We start from the raw sequence: 20003 nt of genomic DNA, 5'->3' as shown, positions 1-20003 counted from the left end.
TAACAATATCAACAATTAAAAATCTTTTGCCCACTAAATTTGGTTGCTGGAAAAGTACACTTGGGGGAAAACCAGGAGCATTTTTGTGTATGGAAGGACTCATGAGTTCTGGTTCTGGTACTGATCACAAATTCCTGGGTTAAGCTTCTGCCATAATCCTTAGTATATATCTATTCACCTGAACCACTATTTTGCACCTGGCTCCAGTTGGTAGATCTCAGAGTTTTAGTAAAACAACCACAAGAAGTAGAACCTGCAAACCTGAAGTTTGACCTCCCCTTCCTTAGATTAGGGATGCCAATTAATCCAAGAACGATTCAGGTTTCCGGTGGACATGAGATGCTCCCACACAGATGTAGATAGCTTTGAAAGACACAAGATTAATCTAAACAGTCCTGCCTCTTGAGTCAAAGGGCAGAATTACCTTCTTCCAGGATGCCTTCTTCCACGGAGGGAGAATATTGATGCCAGAATACGTGGAAGAAAAACAGGGCAAAGGAGAAACCAGGGGGGAGTTGATTCAACCGGAGTGGCTAAGAGTTATTAGCACTCCACTACTGGGCTGTAGAATGGGAGCTTTTTATTCTCTCTTACCTTGGCCCCTTTTTCACCCTGTCGACCTTCACGGCCAACTGGGCCAACAGGTCCCTGGAAAAGAGAAAGAAAATCCCTGCAAAACACAGTTTGATGAGGATCTTATGATTTCAACACTACCTGTCCTCCATCTAGAGAAAGATTCTACCCCTATTCATTCTCACAAACTTATTAAGCAAATAAGGATGAATTTGCTCCGACCATAAGCCTTTACAAAAATTAAACATGTTACCAATTAAGGAACGAACAAACAGGATAAATTGGACGCCATGTAAATCTTTATAGAAACACATCACCAGCCCCAGGGAATAGATACAGGGATATAAGCAGGAAGAATATATAACAACAAAAGACCTCAAAGCTCTTCTAATAATACACAGATTGGCACAGATATTGAGCACTGTCCACAACATAAGCAGACATGAGAATCTATTTATATTTGCTTCTCTGTAGCAAAAGCCAGTGTAAACAAACACTAATACTGCTTGTGTGAATTCAGTCATGCAGGCTAGGTAATTTTAGACCCTGGACTTAATGTTCTTAAGGGGATCTCCTTTAGACAACCATGTGTATGACATTTCTCTCCCCCATTTCCACCCCAGTCATTCCATGCCCATGCATTACAATTGCTTCTACATTCCTGATATGTTAGAACAACAACAAAACTATTTGCCAACCTGAATTAAAAAAACAAACAAATCTCTAAGCACGTGCAGTTTTGCATTTTAAACTCACTTAAATCATAGCACCATAGAGTTCTGGACTCTAAAATAATGCTCTTGAGTCCAGCTTTCTCCCAAGTATGTGTGTATACAAATACAACAAAAAGCTCAGATTATTAAAATTCTTTGACATCTACTTTGAAGGTATTATCTATGGCATAGTTTTGGTCTCCAACATAGTGCTTTCAGGAACCAATGTGCCCATAGACTCCTGTCTTTGTACCTGTTCCCTGTCTTGCTTTTATTTCTTAAGCTTTTTTTTTTTAACTGAGAGGCTGACAGGCTGCAAAGCAAAGTATTGCCTTCCAGCGCCACTTTTACATGGGTTCAAGAGAACGGCTTTGTATTTTGGACCTCAGACCCATCTCTACCTTATACCTTAGGTTCTTTATTGAGTTACTTTTCTTTTAGTCTCACCAGGTTGCCTTCTGGGAAATGAGTGTTTTACGACCAGCCACACCCACCATGTCAGCCATTTTACAAATGGGCAACCTCCCATGATATAGCAATTATTTTGTGAGACTGCCACGACTCTCAAAAGTCCAAATATGCCCACCAACCCAAAATGGTTGGGGATCCCTACATAACAGAGGATGTGAAATTTCTTAGACTTCCATCTGGCTTTTGAGATGGCGACTCCAACTTACCCTCTTTCCTGGTGATCCTGGTGGACCTGGTTCCCCAGAAGCTCCAGGGGGTCCCTGAAAAAAAAATAGTAGACCATTTCTAATCACCCCATGGGGGCATTTGTGGTAGTGTACAAAGAAAATCTCTTAATTCACCAACATGTCTACTCATGTCTAATTAATCCACTGAGTTTATGGGACTTAGTGTGTATAAGATTGGTACTGTATATTAAGTGTGGTACTGCACAAAAATGGCTCTCTTCCCATGACACTCACCACGTGGAGTAATGCTACTGCCCTCACATGTGTGCACTGCCCCTAAGTAATAGTAAACAATACCTAAGTAACAGTAGAGAGTGCAGCCTTTCCATCTGACAATCTTTTGATGAATTTCAGCATCTCTAGTTCTAGATTGCTCATATTATTCACCTGGGGTATTGCTGCACAACAAACATATCTGTTTTATACCAGTTTAAGTATCATAGTTTCCAACCTCACTATTATATTATTGTACACTGCAACCCTGTGCAGTTGCTAAGCCACAATGGTTAATCATTTTGAGCTAAACATTATGGCTTAGCATGTTGTGTAAACCATGACTTAGCGTGTCGTGTGGACCATTCCTACCCATGGTGGCTACATAGCCACAGTTTAAACACACTCATTAACCATTTGCTGCAATAGGGTTAGCAACCTAACCATGGCTTAGTGTGTTGTCTGAACAGGCCCAATGTGGGGCTGCCTTTGCACCTGGTTTGAAAGCTGCAGCTAGTGCAGAATGCAGCAGCTAAGATGCTTAGTGGAGCACCCACCTATATACACATTACACCTGTGTTAAAAGAACTGCACTAGCTGCCTATTAGCTATCAAGCCATGTTCAAGGTTTTGTTGTTGACGTACGAAGCCCTAAATACCTCAAGACCAGGGCTGGATCTACACTACTGCTTTAAAGCACATTAAAGTGCTTTATAACAGGTTTGACAACTGTTGGGGCCCAGGACACACTCCATATACCATTTCCAAAACCATTATAAAGCGCTTTAAATCAGAAGTGTAGATCTGGCCCATACCTCACGGCCTCGTTGGCCATTCCGCAACCAGGAGAATGTTACCATGTACCATCTTGAAAGCACTCCTTCTCAGTGGTGGCACACAGCTTCTGGAACACCGTCTCCCCCATACAGTTTGGGAGGCAGAAAATGTGGTGTGTTTTAAACGCCTCCGGAAAGTGTTTTCATGCAAGCTTATAAACAATTTTCATGACGGTGTTCCATTTTATGGTTTTAAAAAAATTATTTGTCTAAACCGACCTTTGTTGTTGTAAGTGGATTTTCTTTACTGTTATATTGTATTATACCGTATTTCTTCGCCATCGATTGTAAGACGCACACTAATTTCAGTACCACCAACAGAAAAAAAAACCCTAAGACACACCCACGATTCTAAGACGCACCCCGTTTTTAGAGATGTTTATATGGGGAAACAAGTGCGTCTTAGAATTGAAGAAATACAGTATATGTATTTTTCAGATGTTTGATACTTTTCTATGTAACCCCCTTAGAGATTTGACTATATTAAGTGGTATAGGCGTACTGCTGTAAGAATAAAATAAATAAAATTGTTTCCTCCTCCCTGCCCCCTAATCCTGGAAATTTCAGTTTGCAAGAATACTGAGAATTTAGTTAGAGCTTCTTGTCTCCTTCCTGGAGCCAGCTCTAATATTAAGCAGAGTGAAGCAACCACCTAAGGGAGCTGATTTTTGAGAATCATGAAAAGGCAGCAAATTGTTAATTATTTAGAAAGCAATACTATTATTATTATTATTATTATTATTATTATTATTATTATTATTATTTGCAATTTTATACCGCCCAACAGTCGAAGCTCCTTAGACAGGGGCCATAGGATTGTTTAGCTTCCCCCTTCTGAGATCAGAGGCAACGCTATGATTTCGGAAGTGGGAGTCAGCAATTCCCCACCCCTGCAGCTGACAGAGAAAGAACTGTGCCAGATACACTCCAAAGTCAGAAAACCAAACTCAGACAGAGGGCATTCTGGTGAGCAGGGAGGGGAGGAGACCGGAGAGGCCAGAATCTGCCAGCCTCTTCCCCTCTCCCTCTGAAACATCTCTGCTAGATGGGCAAAAAACCCGTCTAGTGAAAAATGCAGGGCGGGAGAACAGAGAAATGAAGATCACCTCCACCACACTCCTCCTACCTGCACAGGATGCTCGGAAGCCTTCTTACTTTATTATTATTCTATTTTTACTGTTAGGTAGGGGGAGAGGAGCTTGTGGGATTGTCTAGCTCAGGTACCAAAATATCATGGCGGGCCTTGGGTACTGTGCACCTTGACTTGAGGGGTGGAGGACAGGGTGGTATTTGCTGCTCTGCCCCAGGCAGCAAAACGTCTTGGGCCAGCCCCATTCCTCCCTCTAAGAACTACCGTTCTCTAGTTTCCCTGGGGAGAGGGAACACTGACAGCCAAACCATTTTAAATATTTTACGTAGATACACACTAGGTGTGAACTATGTACAGGTACCGACCATTTTAGTTATGCTTTTGTTTGGTTTATACGGACGAAAACAGCAATATTGGTGGGAAGCGGAGGCAGGGTTGTTCCACAGAACGTATGCCTGCCATACTCACTGGAAGCCCAGGATCTCCGATGTCACCTTTCTCACCAGGACCTCCATCTAGGCCCTGAACAGAAAAAAAGATTGGGGCAAATTGGCATCAGTGTCTATCAGTTGCCACTGAGAAACCTACTTGACTTAACCCCAGAGAACAAACAGAATACAAGTTACATCTGCAACAAAATGCTGCAGTGTGGAGTGCTCCTGTTTAGGGTCCCAGCCAGCCATGCCCTCTTCCATTGATACTCCATTCCATGCCCCCACCTGGGTTTTTAATCCCCCCCGCCCACTCTAACAGACAGCCTTCTGTGGCCACTGCTCAGTGCTCATTGGGCTGGTTTCGAGTCTACTTGCCATTTTTTTCTCCTTATGTTTTGTTTTTATCCTTCTGAAAATTTTGGGATTCCCCCCAATCATGCTGAGTTTGAAAAATGGTTATTGTTTAAAATGCTCTATACACTAAAAAATGGATTGGGGGGGGAAGCTTTTGCCATATTTTAAAATGTGCACAAAATTTTGTTCCAGCTGTTAGCTATACTGCCTTACAGGCTAGAACTGCTTGTGCAGCAGGCCACATGCGCTCTGCATTTCATTATGAAATGGATAATTATATTGATTACATTTCTAAGCCTCCCTTCTCTCAAGGGGATGGTGTACAAGGGGATGATCCCATATTATCCCCATAATAATCCTGTGAGATAAATTAAGGAGGAAAAGTGTGTGTGTGTGTGTGTGTGTGTGTGTGTGTGAGAGAGAGAGAGAGAGAGAGAGAGAGAGAGAGAGAGAGAGAGAGAGAGAGAGAGAGAGAGAGAGAGAAAGATTTTTTACAGGCCCAAAGTCAGTGCCTTCTCCACAGCCAGAAATAAAATCTGACAGTGAAGCAGCTCTGTTCAAAGGCTGATACTCACAGGAGGGCCAGGATCTCCGGATGGGCCTGGGTCACCAGGGAATCCTATTGGGCCCTGTGATGGAGAGAGATGAGCACTGAGTACCACACAGCCTCTGAAACAAACCCCACAAAAGCACCAGTTCTCTGGAGCTGAAACCAAATGACTCTGCCCCCCAACTGTGAATGGATTGGAGGCACTGTGTCCACTTGCTTGTTCAATGGACTCTGGGGGAGTCTGGATTGCAAGCTGGCTGGGGAGTGGGTGAACATCCCTGTAATGGATGGTCCTGCCTTCACCGGGGAGGGGGGGCTAGAACAAATGCCCCTTAGCATTCTTTGACCCTTCCACAAGTCTTTTTGAAGCCATGACTCTGCTCCACAGGTCTCTATGGAATCAGAGCATGTGCTCTCTCTGCCGGTCTCAGTGGGGCTGTGGAATCTCCTCTGATGCACTTTAGGGAATCGGGTTATGCATAGGGCCACAGAATGTCTTCTTTGCAGCTCTTTGGGAGCTGAGCTGACCCACCCTTCCAAGTAAAGCCGCCTTCCCCATCCTGGTGCTTTCTAGATATATTGAAATACATCTCCCGTCATCCTCAAACAGCATGGCCAATGACTGGTTTGGGGTCCTGGGAATTGTAATCCAATACATCTGGAGAGCACCAAGTTGGGGACGGATGTGATACAGCACCTAGCAGCCTATTGGTACTCAGTGTTAAGTATAAAGGACTGCAATCTGTGTCCAGGTAGACCGTGCCACTGCTAAGTTCAGAAGACAGTAACTCACCAGGTTCCCTTTCGATCCATCTTCTCCTGGGGGACCCTTCTTGCCAGGGGGCCCTGCAGCTCCTGATTGGCCAGAGTCCCCTTTTTCACCTAAATCACCCTTCACGCCCTGGGGATGCACACACAGAGATGCCAGTCAGAGTCCCCTGGGATGGGACCAGATTTTGCAAACACGACTTCTGATAAGCTGCTCATTTTATCCCAGAGTGGGATTGCTCTGAGCCAAATTAGCCAAGTGTATCGCAGCTTCAGGGATTCACCCAGCCTTAAGCAGAAATCGGCTTGGTGCAGACATGCTCTAGAAGGGGTGGGGAGGAAGCGTTGCATTTCCTCCAACCTCTCCCCCAAACTCAGAAACTCACTTGCCGTCCTGGCTCCCCTGGAGGTCCAGGGTCCCCTGCTTCACCTGGCTCACCCTAGACAGGGAGAGAAACAAATAGCTTCATCACACCAGTGTTATACTGTGCAATCACTGTGAATTGCGTGCAAAGGACTCTGAAGTTTTCCAGATTATAATCTGCTTTTACTGTGAAGCACTCCCATGCATCCTTCTTTAATTGTGCTTCTTAGCCAAAAGAAGCATCCTATTTTACTACTCCTTTAAGAGCGAATCTTTTGTTGTTCTCTGAGCGGCCACTGGGGGCACAGGAGGAGGATTTGATATTTTTAAACTTCAAATTAAACAAATGCTTGCATCTCCGTAAGTTTTAAAGATAGAGACATCAAAATTGGCACAGTAATACATATTAAGGAGGGATTTTAGCATAACAAATTTGAATCAGATTGGGACATCCATTGATTTTTAATATATTTTTTTACATTTCTCCCCCTTAAACCCTTTTCCTGGTATGCAAAGGATCTTAGGAGCACCGCCGCCTGGGGTGTGATTTCGCTAACAACAACAATGATTATGATGATGACAGCTTTATGGTATGGGGATAATTCAAGGGAAACAGGTACATGGGATGAAGCTTAAAGAGTGAACCTCAAACCAGCCTTCCCAGTTCTTAGCTGAGATCTGTTTTCAGAAAAGTACTGTCATATTACAACACCTCCATCAGTAGCATCTCTTAAAAGACACCCCAGGACCTATTGGCACAGTTCCTAGATGCTGCTACTCTCATTTCACAGGGCTATAATGAAATATAGACTCTGTTCTAGCTACTCTACAAGCTGGTTCCTGCTCAGAGGAACAGGACATTCCCCCCCCCCCCGCCCCAGTCATGTATATGTGAGCAGATCACATAAACCCAGTTTATCTACCCTGTTTCAGATGCACAATTTGGAAGACTAAACTAAAGAGTACATCTGAACATGTGCAGAGTGTGCTTCCCTCATGGCTGTATAAACACAATAAGCTGTCATGCCACAAGCATGGTGGAGGTGGGGCTTTCAGTTGAGAGATTATCAGTTTGGGCACATTGCAGCCCAAGCACCCCTCACTTTATACATTAGATAAGCATTCCTCAACCTAGTTCCCCTCTGGATGTTTTGGACTTCAACTCTCATCAACCCCAGCCAGCATAGCCAAAGGCCAGGGATGCTGGGAATCCTCATCTAAAAATATCTGGAGGACACAAGGTTGGGAAAAGCTGCATTAGATCTTCTGTTTCCTGATTTGCCAGAGAACACTTTTTCCTATCTACCTGTCGATGGATGTTCCCTGAGAACCCCAACTTGCCCGCTGAGCTTCTCCATATGGCAGTATCCCAAATACACAAGATTTCCACAAACAGAACCCCCTTGACACATCCAGCTTCCAAATAGCTCCCATCTTCCTCTCTCTTCCCCCTGTTCTTGGTGTCTTTCTAAAACGGGTTGCATTTTCTCCCTCTTGCTTAAACGCACAACTCCATGGCTAATCTGCTGCTGGCAAAACCCTGGATTGACAGAGAAAAGCGTGGCACTGCATGTGTCAGGGAAGAATCGAATCCTCTCCTTCCCTAACAAATGTAAGGATCACGGGCTGTGGAAATAGCCGATGCTCTTAACAGTGCTTCCAGTGCCACTGGACCCAAAGAAAGGCCCTGCAGCTCTTCCATTATGCAATCTCCAGCTCCCGAGCTCACCTGTAAACTGCATGGGCTGACCCTCCAGCCCAAATATACTGGCTTGGACTCACCTTTTCACCAACAGCTCCTGGCTGTCCCAGTCCACCAGGTGGACCATGCGGGCCCTGGAATGAGAAGGGACACAAGCATTTAAGAAAATGTGCCTAGCCCACCACGGTGTCCTTAAAGATTTCCCTCACCTACAAATATTAAACAAAATGTCTTGTCTGCTGCACCTTAAACTCATTCCCTGTTGCCTTCACCATCAACCCCAGGCAGAATAACTGTCCTTTATCATCTTTAGACTCGTTTCAATGTGATGCTCTCTGAGGAATTCAACATGCACAGTATATCCTGACACCAAAGCAAAAGATGCTTCTCACTATGGATGCAGGGCAATGTACACACATTGGAACCTCTGCTCCATGCTTATGAAAGCTGCTGCGTCTTTGCACTTGCCCAAATGCTTGTGGAAGGTCCTCGTAAGATAACTTTGCATGGTATGTTACCCTAAACATCTACCTCCTCAGCAGTCTGTTTAGCTATCTATTGGATCCTTTGCAGGTGGTACCTTACATAAAGGAAGGGATTATTTCTATCATCATAATCATTATCCTCCTGCCTCTGTTGTTTTAGTTATAAGCTGGGTTTATTGGCCATGTTTATTAGGCTATTTATTCTCTATCCTGCCTTTTGATCCCAGAGGATTCCCCAAGAGAATCCGTGTTTTATGGTCCTGTTAACACTGCTTCTAGAGCTCTTGGTATTATAAAAATCCAATCAATAAATGAAAAATGTGGTCATTGTAGCCACCACTCGATAAAGGCTTTGAAATTGTCATTACCAAGTCAATTACTGCGGATAATTCCCATTCCGGGGATCACTCAAGATGTGATGAGCATATCACACAATGGCTATCATGAGCACCAAACACACAACCTCAACACCAGGAATCAATGCATTCGGGTCAGATGCAGGGTTTCTCTGAGGCTCCCTGCTGAGCCAACAGGGAGGGAGGGTCTGCCAGTATTTTAGTTTTATTAACACAATCTGTTTTTATTAGGGTGACCATATGAAAAGGAGGACAGGGCTCCTGTATCTTTAACTGTAATGTAGAAAAGGGGATTTCAGCAGGTGTCAATTGAAGAGGGTGAAATTCTCTCTTCATCAACACAGTTAAAGCTGCAGAAGCCCTGCCCTCTTTTGTATCTGGCCACTCTACTATAGCTAGTGTAGCTTTAACTGTTGTGACGAAGAGGGAATTTCACCCACTTCAATTGACACCTGTTGCAATTCCCTTTTCTACATTACTGTTAAAGATACAGGAGCCCTGTCCTCCTTTTCATATGGTCACCCTAGTTTTTATTAAATTTAATACAATATTTTTCCCAGTATTTCCAACCACAATGGTACCAGCAACCCTAAACTCTGTCAGCCTCTGAGCTTGACTACAATCATAAGCAGCAGAGGTCCAAAAGGGACCAGATGATTTACCACCTGGGAAATACTTGCTTCCATGGTGAGAAGTAACAGGCAGAGTCTACCCATGGTGTCCAAATGCACAAACAGGCCCTTCTCCCACGCACTTTATGTGGAAAAAGAAATGTTACTCACATCCCCACCGCTGGGACCCTGTGGGCCTCGGGGCCCTGGAGATCCTGGTGGTCCCTAGAGAGTGAAAGGGGGGGAGATAACAGGTCAGATTCATAAAGAGGTACAAGCAGCAGAATCAAAGGCAGGTTTGAAGCTGAAGAGGTGCGAAGTGGATGGCTCTTACCATTGGGCCAACGTCGCCGCTCTCACCCTTCTCGCCTGGGGGGCCTGGCATCCCCTGTGAAGGAAGCACCCCCCCACACACACACACAAGGTTAAGCAAGTATACAGCATTCCCTCCATCCTGCTGCTTCCCCTCTAGTCTGCTAACCTACGCATATGAGTTTGGAATGCAACATTCAAGCGATCAAACTTTCCATTTGAAATGAACGCACAGATTCATTTCAACTTTTCAGTTTCATTTCAAATGTAACTTCAAACACAATTCATAGCTTCAAAGAGGTTCATAGGCACATTTCAAACAGATTTGATTCAAGTGTTACATACAGTTCAAATTTTACGTAAGGGAGTCCTTAAAGCCTTTTGCAAAGTTTTGACAAAACAAATACATTAGATACTTTTGAATACGCTTGGAAACTGTATTTTTTCTTTTAAAAAAAAGTGTTTTGTTTTGTTTTACCATGACACATTTCAAGCTTTAAAAACTTAAGCAGCCCAGAATTATTGTGTGCCCGTCTCAATATAACTGCCAACGTTTGCAAACCCCAATCATAAAATATTGACTTTCGGAATTTCAAAATTCAGCCAATTCACCAAATTTAGAATTCTGTTTAAAGGTTTATTCCAGCTTTCAGCATGGTCCAAAGACCTGTAATGCCCCAGCTTCAAACTCCTTCGCAAACCATTTCCAGATAGGTTCATAAAGCTGAGGAAACAGCTGACACCCTCCGCGTGTGGCTTCAGCCCTTGGCTTCCATACTCACCTGCAACCCGGATGGGCCACTGACCCCTGGGAATCCACGGGCTCCTTCATCTCCTTTCTGTCCAAACATGCCCTGCTGCCCTCGGCGCCCAGGTTCCCCATCAGCTCCCTGTTTTCAAGACAACCGTGTTAGGATTTCCACTGTTAGAGGCAATCTCTCCCCCTCTCCAGCACACACGTGCACATCTGTTTCGAGGCTAGTAAAGCCCCAGAGCTGAGACTGTGGCAATGAAAGGCATCACAGCCAGCTACGATCCTCGGCCACAAGTCTCGAGGAATATAGTGATGCCCAGTGACATGGGTCAGCATAACGGCCTATGGGGGGAAAGAGGGAATAAGGGAGAAGAGCTGAGCTGAGCTGCACCTGGAGGACTGTCAGAGGAGACGAACCCCTTCTAGGAAAGCTTTTTGGATTTGCAATATAGATGGATCATTACAGATTTGGGGGTGGAGTAAATACTCACAGCAGGGCCTGGATGCCCAATAGGACCCTGGATCCCAGTAGGTCCTGGGGGACCCTGTAGGAAGACAAAGCATAAGCCAGTGATGCCCTTCCCTCCACTTGTCCACTGCCTCTCTCCAGTTCACTTGAAAAGGGACTCCCTGGTCCAGCCAAAAAAGCGAGGAGACAAGCGATCACAACAATAGAGTTGAAAGGGCAGCGATGCTGGATGACACTCCAAAGTGAGCCAGCAAGCTGACACTGACTCACCGCTTCCCCTTTGTCTCCCTTGCTTCCCTTCTGTCCTGGACCACCCATCTCTCCCTGCAGAGAGAGAGAGAAAGAAAGAAAGAAAGAGAGAACATTCCATGAACACATAAGCATCACCACGGAAACCACTGTCAGGTAAACATGGGCCCACTGAGTAAAGCCTTGGCTGAGGAAACCACTGCTAGAGAAAGCCCAATAAAGCTGTTGCCATGGAATATGTTGTCAAGGAAACAAAAACAGGCCTGGTCAGCTATGTTGTGGACCCTATACATGTTTTCCCTCTTCCTTCAGACACAGGCCAAGCGCAGGCCTCTTACCTTGTCACCATCTTCTCCAGCCAGTCCCGGTGGCCCGGCAGGGCCCAGCAGCCCTATTGGACCCAGGATTCCATCATGCCCAGCTGGACCCATTGGGCCTCGCTCACCCTGGAAAAGTGGAAATGGAGGTGAAGACAGGTGGGGTGGGGAGTAGAACTAGGGGGAAATGCAGCTATCACCTCATGTAGAAGAGTGGATCCCAGTGATTTACAGAGGCCTGAAATTGGTATAATTTGTTTTTTCACTTGATTTATGCTACTGAAAACTAGCAGTAGCTTGGGTAATCCAGGTGTACTCAGGTGTGTTCTGCCCTGAAGTGCATTCCACTTCTTTCCTTTCAACATGCTGAAGTTAGCAACCCATACAGGAAGTATTAAATTTACTGTGCCACCCCTTACCAATACAAATGATCATATGGACAATTGTTTTAGAACACCCTTCCTTCTCAGCCTCCTTTAAACCTCTAGCCTATCTTTATTGTTTCTTTCTTAGTAGCATTTTAAATCTGATAGCGACACATTCACTTGCCATCAATCCAGTTTGCTCCCCACCCACCCCTCTCTCTCTTAACTGCTGCTCGTTTGAATTTTTAATCAGGGAGGTTCACAAGATGACAACAAGGGAGAGGGTCTCCTCAGTGGTGGCCACCCAACTGTGAAATACTCTTCCCAGTGAGCTTCACCTGGTGCCAATATTGTCACCTTTTCGGCACCAGGTTAAGTCTTTCCTCTACTACCAGGCATATGACAGCATTTGATGTGGGGGGAAGGAGCGGTGTTTTTTTTTTTTATGAGGTCCTGGTAGTTTTATTGTCAGTTGTTTTTAACTTGCTTTAAACTGTTTTAAATGTTTGAAAGTTAAAGATTTTATTTTATGTTTTATCATGCTGTGAACCACCAAAGGAACTTTGGCTATTGGGTGGTATAGAAATGTAATAAATGAAATGGAATGAACACGTTTAAGCTGTGTTTTAAAACTGTCCTTTCCCATGTTTTAACTGCTTTAGTATGTATTTCTCGTTTTAAAATGATTGCTGTTGCTGCTTTTAAATTCTTTTAAATACGTGTTTTATTATTGGTTTAATTGTGTTTGATTTTATTATGAATGTTACCCTGAGAGCTTTGGCTATAGGCAACTCATACATTGAATAGTGAATAAGTAAATACAAATAAATAAATTACAAAACCCTAGATACTGATTGAAACAACTCAACGTTTCTTTCCACTCCTTGTTTTCTCCTTTTCCCTCCCCTCACCCATTTTACATCATTCTAGTAAGATTTGCAGTGGCTCTCAAAAGATGTTGTATGTGTGCACATTTGCTTTTGTCCAAGAAACCCAAAGTCTTGCCCCTATTCCGATATACAAATGTCAGCCTAATAAACACGAAGTGTGTGTGAGTGTGTGCATACAAATAAATACATCTATCGTTAAGATATAAGGCCATGGGGCTTTCTTCATGGCACCAGGTTGGTGCCGTTCCTCCGCCGAACCCCACGCCATCGCTGGTCCATGGCAGAGGCAAGTTGTCTTTATAAGGATAGGCAGCATGGGCTTTCCGGCGGCCATTAGGCTGGCCAGGCCCACCCCTTCCCCCTCCCCCTCTTGCAGCTTCCAGCAACCAATAGGTCACTTTCTGCCTGGGAACGCCCCCGGAGTGACTCCAACTGAGCACACACTGGCAGAAGGGCCAGGCTGGCCTTGCTCCAGATGGAAAAGTCAAGGTAAGTCTCCAACTTTTCAGCCATGCATCTTTGCCTCTTTGCCCTGGGGAGGCTTCAAAATTGCATCATATAACTGATGCACCGCAGATTTGGAGCCACCCTGGGGCAAAGATGGCATCAAGGCGGCCCCCAAGTCCATGACCAGGTCCATGATGGGGACAAAGACCACATAAAGTGGGTTTGGGTGGGGAATTCTTTTGTGGTGTAGAGCCTAAGGATTCACTAAGAGAAATCCTAGAGCTTGTAAAACCGGAATAAAGAAGTGTTTCCTTAAGCATCTGCAGAGTGGTTTTCCTTTACCAAAGTGCACCCAGAAACAGCTCAGGCTTGGTAGGGGATGGGCTCCTAGGTCACGGGCATGGCCTCCAGGTAGCTTTGAGCAATAAACTTCTCTCTCCAGAAATTGATCACTGATGGCAAGGAAGGGAGGGGGATGACTTGTACATACCGGTGCCCCCTTCTCCCCTGCAGGGCCAGGAGGTCCTTGGTTGCCCCCTCGTCCAGGCAGTCCGATGCCCCCAGCTGCCCCTGAGGGCCCTCGCTCACCAGTGGAACCCTGTTGAAAGGGAACAGATATATAAACTATCTCCTTATTTAGAATCCTCTCTACCACAGGTCTCTTCTTTGTAGCCAACAATATTTGTCATTGATCCATCAATGCATCACCAAGAGCGCTCCTCCTAGACTCCATTTTGCTACAACTGAGGTTCCCCCACCCCATCAGAAATCCACACTATTCTATCCCCCCCCATGATGTATTTGAAGACTCTTGTCTTCCTTGTAAGCTCTAAGGGTGGAATTGTCTAAACATGCCCTGACGGTCTTGCTATTTACTGTGTTATCTGTACAGCACCATGTACATTGATGGTGCTATATAAATAAATAATAATAATAATAATAATAGAAAGGATGCCAGTCTTACTCACCGTGGGGCCTGGTGGACCAGGTGGTCCCTCAGCCCCTTTCAGTCCGGTTGGTCCCTTTGGGAGAAAACAAAATTAAAATGGTTAAGGATGGTGCAAAATTTCTCACCTTTTTGAGACCTATGGTAAATGGACTGTAGCACAGGGCCCGAGCACATGTTCGGTTCCTGGTATCTCCAAGTAGGGGTGGGAAAAACAGAACAAACAATACCAGCCAACCAGGGAACACAGAGTGGAGATGATGATGTCATGACACTACATTACTGATGAGATTTGATGATGAGGGCAATGCTTTCGGAACTGGCTATGTGTGCACAGTTAAACCATGGAATTCAGTCACAAAATGTGGCAATGGCCATCAACTTTCATGGCTTTAAAAGAGAATTAGAAAAAGTCATGGAGGCTACGGCTATTGGTACACCACTTCCAGGATCAGAGGCAGAGTGCTTCTGAATACCAGGTGCTGCTGAGGAACTATGGCAGGAAAGGGCTGTTGCCCTCCGGTCTTATTGGCTTCCCAGAAGCATCTGGTTGGCCACTGAGGGACACAGGATGATGGGCTTTAAATAAACTCTCTGTCTATCAATATTTGCTGCATTCGTGTGGGTCTACCTCCATTTTGGCTGGCAGGGCTTATGGCATATGTCCTTTATGGAATCTGCTCCTCTACAGGTTCCAGTAATGCATCTAGTGTTCACATGGGTCAGGTTTTATCAAGGGATGTGAATTCTGCTGAAGGTGGAAGCCACCATGAATGGGTTAAAGAATATAGATAGATATTGATTGATTGTTTACATTTCTATACTGCCCAATAGCTGAAGCACTCAGACATGCTGATCACAAGGTTGTTCACTGCCGGTGTAGCTGACGAAGCTCATTCAGGGGGTATCTTTGTCCCTGTGGAATGCTAGCACCTGGTACGGGTAGTCAAAGAGGTGGCCTGGGTTCATGTATGTGCAAGGAATAGAGGAGTGACTCCTCCTTTGATATATCCATCTCAGTGAGGCAGTGTCCTGCTGAACTACATGTGACAAGGGTTCTTATACTCCTGGGTCATCAGTAATATTGCCTGAGCAAGCCTCATCTGTTCTTCCCTTGAGCTCAGGAACATTAAGCCTAGACCAACCTTCCCCAACATGGCACCTTCCAGATGGGTTGGGCTGCCCTAGTTGTTTGAAGCATCTACTTTTGGACTATTGCCTCTGTTTCACTGTAGTTGAGAGCAGACTCTGAGCCCAGGCTTATGATGATTGTAAAGGAAGCCTGAGTCAATCAGTCCTTCCCAAGGGTTCATTCCAGGGTTCCCCACTCCCCGTGGTATAGGACCGGTAGTTTTGGGAATAAAGACACACAAACACACCAGGCTGACCAAAGCAAAAGTTTAATACATGAACATAACTAGTAAGTAAGGCCTTGGTCGACAGCAGCCACAGAAACAATGCAAAAACGGTGGGGAATAAAAGGGAGGGGAAAGGGTAGTATGAGGTAGATTTGAATTAGGAAATACTAACCACAAGTCCATCTAAAAGCATGCAGCCACACCACTAGACCCCCCCTTCTCCCGGCCAAATAGTGGCGAGCCTTGTCCTAGAAAACCAGACCCTAAAACATAACAAAACTCTAACTTCCCTCAAGCACCCCGACCGGGTTGCTTCAGACGTCCATCGCCCCAGGCCGAAGACATTCTGAAGCCTAATCCAATTAGCTCTTTTATCCCTCTTCTCCCTGGCTGTACCACCCCCTCCTCCCTAATGAGGGTACTTGATCTTCTTCACACACTTGGTCCAATTAGCTCAACTAGGAGATAGCATACAGGTGCGAGGCCTCTAACTGACCTTGGGACTTCGGAGAAACTCCGGCCCTCGGGAAGCCTTACTCCCACTCTTTCCCACATACCAAGCTGGGTCCTGGCGCCAGCCGGGTCATAAACATATCCACCAGATACCAGCCATAAAACATATCAAACTAATCCTTATCTACCCATCACCACTGTAGTCTACCACCTAACAGGAAAACTGGTACAATTCATAACTCAACAGCACTTCCCAACCCCCTAGTCCTTCACAACGATCTGCTAAAAATATCAGGGATTCCACAACCCTACCAAGTCAAGTAACTCAAGAGGAATTCACCATGATTTACCTCCCCACAAAAGAACATGCAAACTCTATTTGGCTAGATTAGACCCAAGGCCCATCAAACCCAGTATCATGTTTCCAACAGTAGCCAGCCAGTTGCCCCCAGGAATCCCTCCAAGCAGGTCATGAAGGGCACCATGCCTCCTCCTTGTTTCTCCCCTCCCTGGCATCTGATTTTCAGAGGTATACTGCTATTGAACATGAAGGTTCAGCAATTACAGGTGAATGGAACTTTAAATGTGCCCCAAAACCTGCACAGCAAAAGTGCTTGCCATTGCAGTGGCAGGCCAAGCTGCAGCTTCTGCTCCAGATCCATTGCAACTACTACCTCCCACACCAGTTCCTTCTCCCCAGTGTGGCAAACACTTACAGTCTCTCCAGCAGGTCCTCGAGCCCCCGTAAAGCCTCTCATTCCAGGAGGGCCATTTTTACCTGGGATGCCGCTAGGTCCAGGATCACCCTAGAAGTAAAGCAAAATAAAACACCAAGCAGTTTTCTGATCTCTTTGCTCACCTCCATGGGAAATACACCTGCCCTACTTGATGGGTGCTGGTTTCATTTGCCCTGCCATATTTTACACATTGTCAATTTGCACAGTGTTTTCCAACGTGTGTACTTGGCTCTCATTGCACTGGACTGTGCAAGACTTATTTAATCGATACCCTGCTTTTCCACACACACACACACACACACACAAATGATGCTCAGAGAGGCTAACGATATAATAATAAGGCCAAGATAAAAATGATAGCCATAATAAAACAAATAAAAGCACCATTAAAAAACACAACAATAAAATCAATACTATAAGTTACTAGTTCTCATGTCGGGTATTACAAGAATGCTCGTTGCCCTGGAACTAAAAACAAATGAAGCACTTCCTGGATGTACATGCAGCAGACCCATTGAAGTCAACGTGGATGTCCCATTTAGAGACAGAACTCTGCATCGACAAAACTCTGGCACTAGTGACCTCTCTGTTTGTAACTATGACCCCTCCACGTTTCTCCAGCTACTCACCTTGGCACCTTCCCTGCCAGCAGCACCTGGAAGCCCTTGTTCTCCAGGAGGACCAGGGGATCCTGGATGCCCTCTCTCCCCCATGGGCCCCGTTTCTCCAGAGTTTCCCTGTGATGCAGAGAAGGAACAGGACTGGCTGAGAGCCACAAGTCAGGGGCAAAAAGTGGCAATGACTGTGTTAGACGTGCTGGAGCAGCTAGGCACTAACCTTGGTGCTGCCTTCAAATTATCCCTCCTGAGTACTGGGTGGACCCATTGAACACCTCCATGAGGAACTACATCTGCTTAATATAGTCACAAGCAGGGGACCATAAAGTCAATCCTTGCTCCTCCCCTGCCTGTGAACAAGAAGGTTCTGCACATGGAGGCTTCTTTTGCAGCGATCATGGTAAATAGCCATTGACAACCCAATTACTCCATGAATTTGTCTGATTCTTTCTCCCCAAGCCACCCAAATTAGTGGCAATGACCCCAATTTGTGGCTATAACTTCCATATGTTAATGATGAATTGGCTGAAGGAGTAATTCTGTTTCTCGCCCCCCCCCCCCCCCCGCATCTATTGCAAGGATAAAGGTGTTGACCTTGAGTTTCAGTGATGAGAAGGGAGCATGCAATCTCTATTCACTCTCTAAACCAGAAGTGAGGCACCTGTGGCCTTACAGATCTGCTGGACTACAACTCTTGTCACCTTTGACCACTGACCATGCTGGCTGGAACTCATGGGAGTTGAAGTCTAACAACTGTCCAACAATAGGCATCTGGCCTGGTATTGCTGGAACGACATGCTGGAGTAGACAGGCCTATGGTCCAATTCAGCACAGCTTCTCTACCCAGCTATACACCTCATAATGTTATAATCCCTGATTGTGCCTTTGCCACTTGTTTCTCCTGTCCCCGCAAGCTATAAAAGTCCCAACCTATTAAAAGAAAAAGATGAAAGGCTATTTCCATCATACCCTATTTGGGCACACCCTAGGGCAGGGGTGGGCAACTTGTAGCACTCCAGATGTTTGGGCCTACAGCTCCCATCAACTCCCACCATTGGCTATGCTGGCTAGGGCTGATGGGAGTTGAGGGACAAAACATCAGGTGAGCTACAATCAACCCACCCCTGTCCTGGGGATATCTGATTACTCCCTGTTGGAGATGAGGCTGGATGCACCTTTATTCTGATCAATTCTTACATGCTTACAATTGTGAGAGCCCTTTGCTAGACCTAAGTGAAAATCCGGGGAGAGGAGGGGAGACCTCGCGTTATGAATAACGCAAGATCTTGCCCTCGTTTACAGGCAAGGCGTGACGAGCTCGAGAGCCGTTGAGCCTGCCATTTTTTTAAAAATGGCAAGGTTAGTGGTTGTCATTTTTTAAAAACAACAACAACACTTGATTTCCCCGCTCCCCCCACCCTAGCCCTGATGGGCGCAGCTCCTGGCTCCGCGCGAGTAATTGCGCAGAGCTGGGAAAAGCCGCGGAAATGGGCCACACGCTCGAGGGAAAAGCGGGGCCAAAGGGTAGGGCTATATCCTGGGGCCAGGGAGGATTAATCCCTGCCTGAGCCCAGGATCCCCTGTGCGTCATCTGGACGCACAGGGACGATCCCGGGTATCACCCCAGAATATAGGCTGGTCTAGCAAAGACCAGAATCTGTAAGGATGTGTCTGTAAGTGTGTATATAACCAGGAAGGCCTGCAGTGAGTCTCCAGGACTTTAGATCCTGCACCACTACATGACAGGCTGACTAGGCCTTATGGATAAAGGGTGCCCACTAGGCTGCAGTTCCAGCATGAAGAGAATCAGGAGACCTCCCAGCTTTAAAATGGTTAGTTGACTCCACAAGCCAACTGGAACACACCAGGCTCTATAAAACCCTTGCGGCCAATCCAGTTTCCGCAGTCTAAGCAACTCATCCCTATGAGCATGCCGCTGCCACCTCCTGCTTTCTCACAGGCCTGCTCAATCTGGTATCTGACCGCACCAGTCTCAGACAAAGGCCTCATCTACACCAAGCAGGATATTGAACTATGAAAGTGATATGAATTATTATTATTATTATTATTATTATTATTATTATTATTATTTGTATCCCGCCTTTTGAAAGCAGTATAATAATAATAAAAGGCAGGAGCCACACCAAGCAGGATATAGTGGTATGAAAGTGGTATATGGTCTGTGTCAATGGGCCCCAACAGTTGTCAGGGCACTTCAATGCTGCTATAAAGCAGTAATGTGGCTCCTGCCTTTTACATACCGCTTTCATACCACTTTCATAGTGCAATATCCTGCTTGGTGTAGATGAGGCCAAAGTTTCCTGCCTTCTATCATCTCCTTG

The 20003-nt window shown here is 45.5% G+C and overlaps 1 protein-coding gene across 3 annotated transcripts in view; it reads right to left on the bottom strand.

The window, feature by feature from the left end:
• COL5A3 (collagen type V alpha 3 chain) overlaps positions 1 to 20003 on the bottom strand; it is a 162955-nt gene that overhangs the window by 22689 nt on the left and 120263 nt on the right. For all 3 annotated transcript variants that reach the window (XM_063119273.1, XM_063119272.1, XM_063119274.1), the window contains 17 exons: positions 17674 to 17781; positions 17024 to 17113; positions 14519 to 14572; positions 14041 to 14148; positions 11870 to 11977; positions 11553 to 11606; positions 11305 to 11358; positions 10842 to 10949; positions 10082 to 10135; positions 9919 to 9972; positions 8376 to 8429; positions 6616 to 6669; positions 6255 to 6362; positions 5487 to 5540; positions 4592 to 4645; positions 1964 to 2017; positions 595 to 648 (listed from right to left, as the gene is read on the bottom strand). In XM_063119273.1, the coding sequence (XP_062975343.1) occupies positions 595 to 648; positions 1964 to 2017; positions 4592 to 4645; positions 5487 to 5540; positions 6255 to 6362; positions 6616 to 6669; positions 8376 to 8429; positions 9919 to 9972; positions 10082 to 10135; positions 10842 to 10949; positions 11305 to 11358; positions 11553 to 11606; positions 11870 to 11977; positions 14041 to 14148; positions 14519 to 14572; positions 17024 to 17113; positions 17674 to 17781 (1224 nt within the window). The remainder of the gene's footprint in view (positions 1 to 594; positions 649 to 1963; positions 2018 to 4591; positions 4646 to 5486; positions 5541 to 6254; positions 6363 to 6615; positions 6670 to 8375; positions 8430 to 9918; positions 9973 to 10081; positions 10136 to 10841; positions 10950 to 11304; positions 11359 to 11552; positions 11607 to 11869; positions 11978 to 14040; positions 14149 to 14518; positions 14573 to 17023; positions 17114 to 17673; positions 17782 to 20003) is intronic.

The sequence above is a fragment of the Elgaria multicarinata genome, chromosome 3 (assembly GCF_023053635.1).
Source record: "Elgaria multicarinata webbii isolate HBS135686 ecotype San Diego chromosome 3, rElgMul1.1.pri, whole genome shotgun sequence".
Classification (NCBI taxonomy): Eukaryota; Metazoa; Chordata; class Lepidosauria; order Squamata; family Anguidae; genus Elgaria; species Elgaria multicarinata.
Note: the sequence above shows the minus strand (reverse complement) of the source record. Positions and strands in the feature narration are given on the sequence as shown.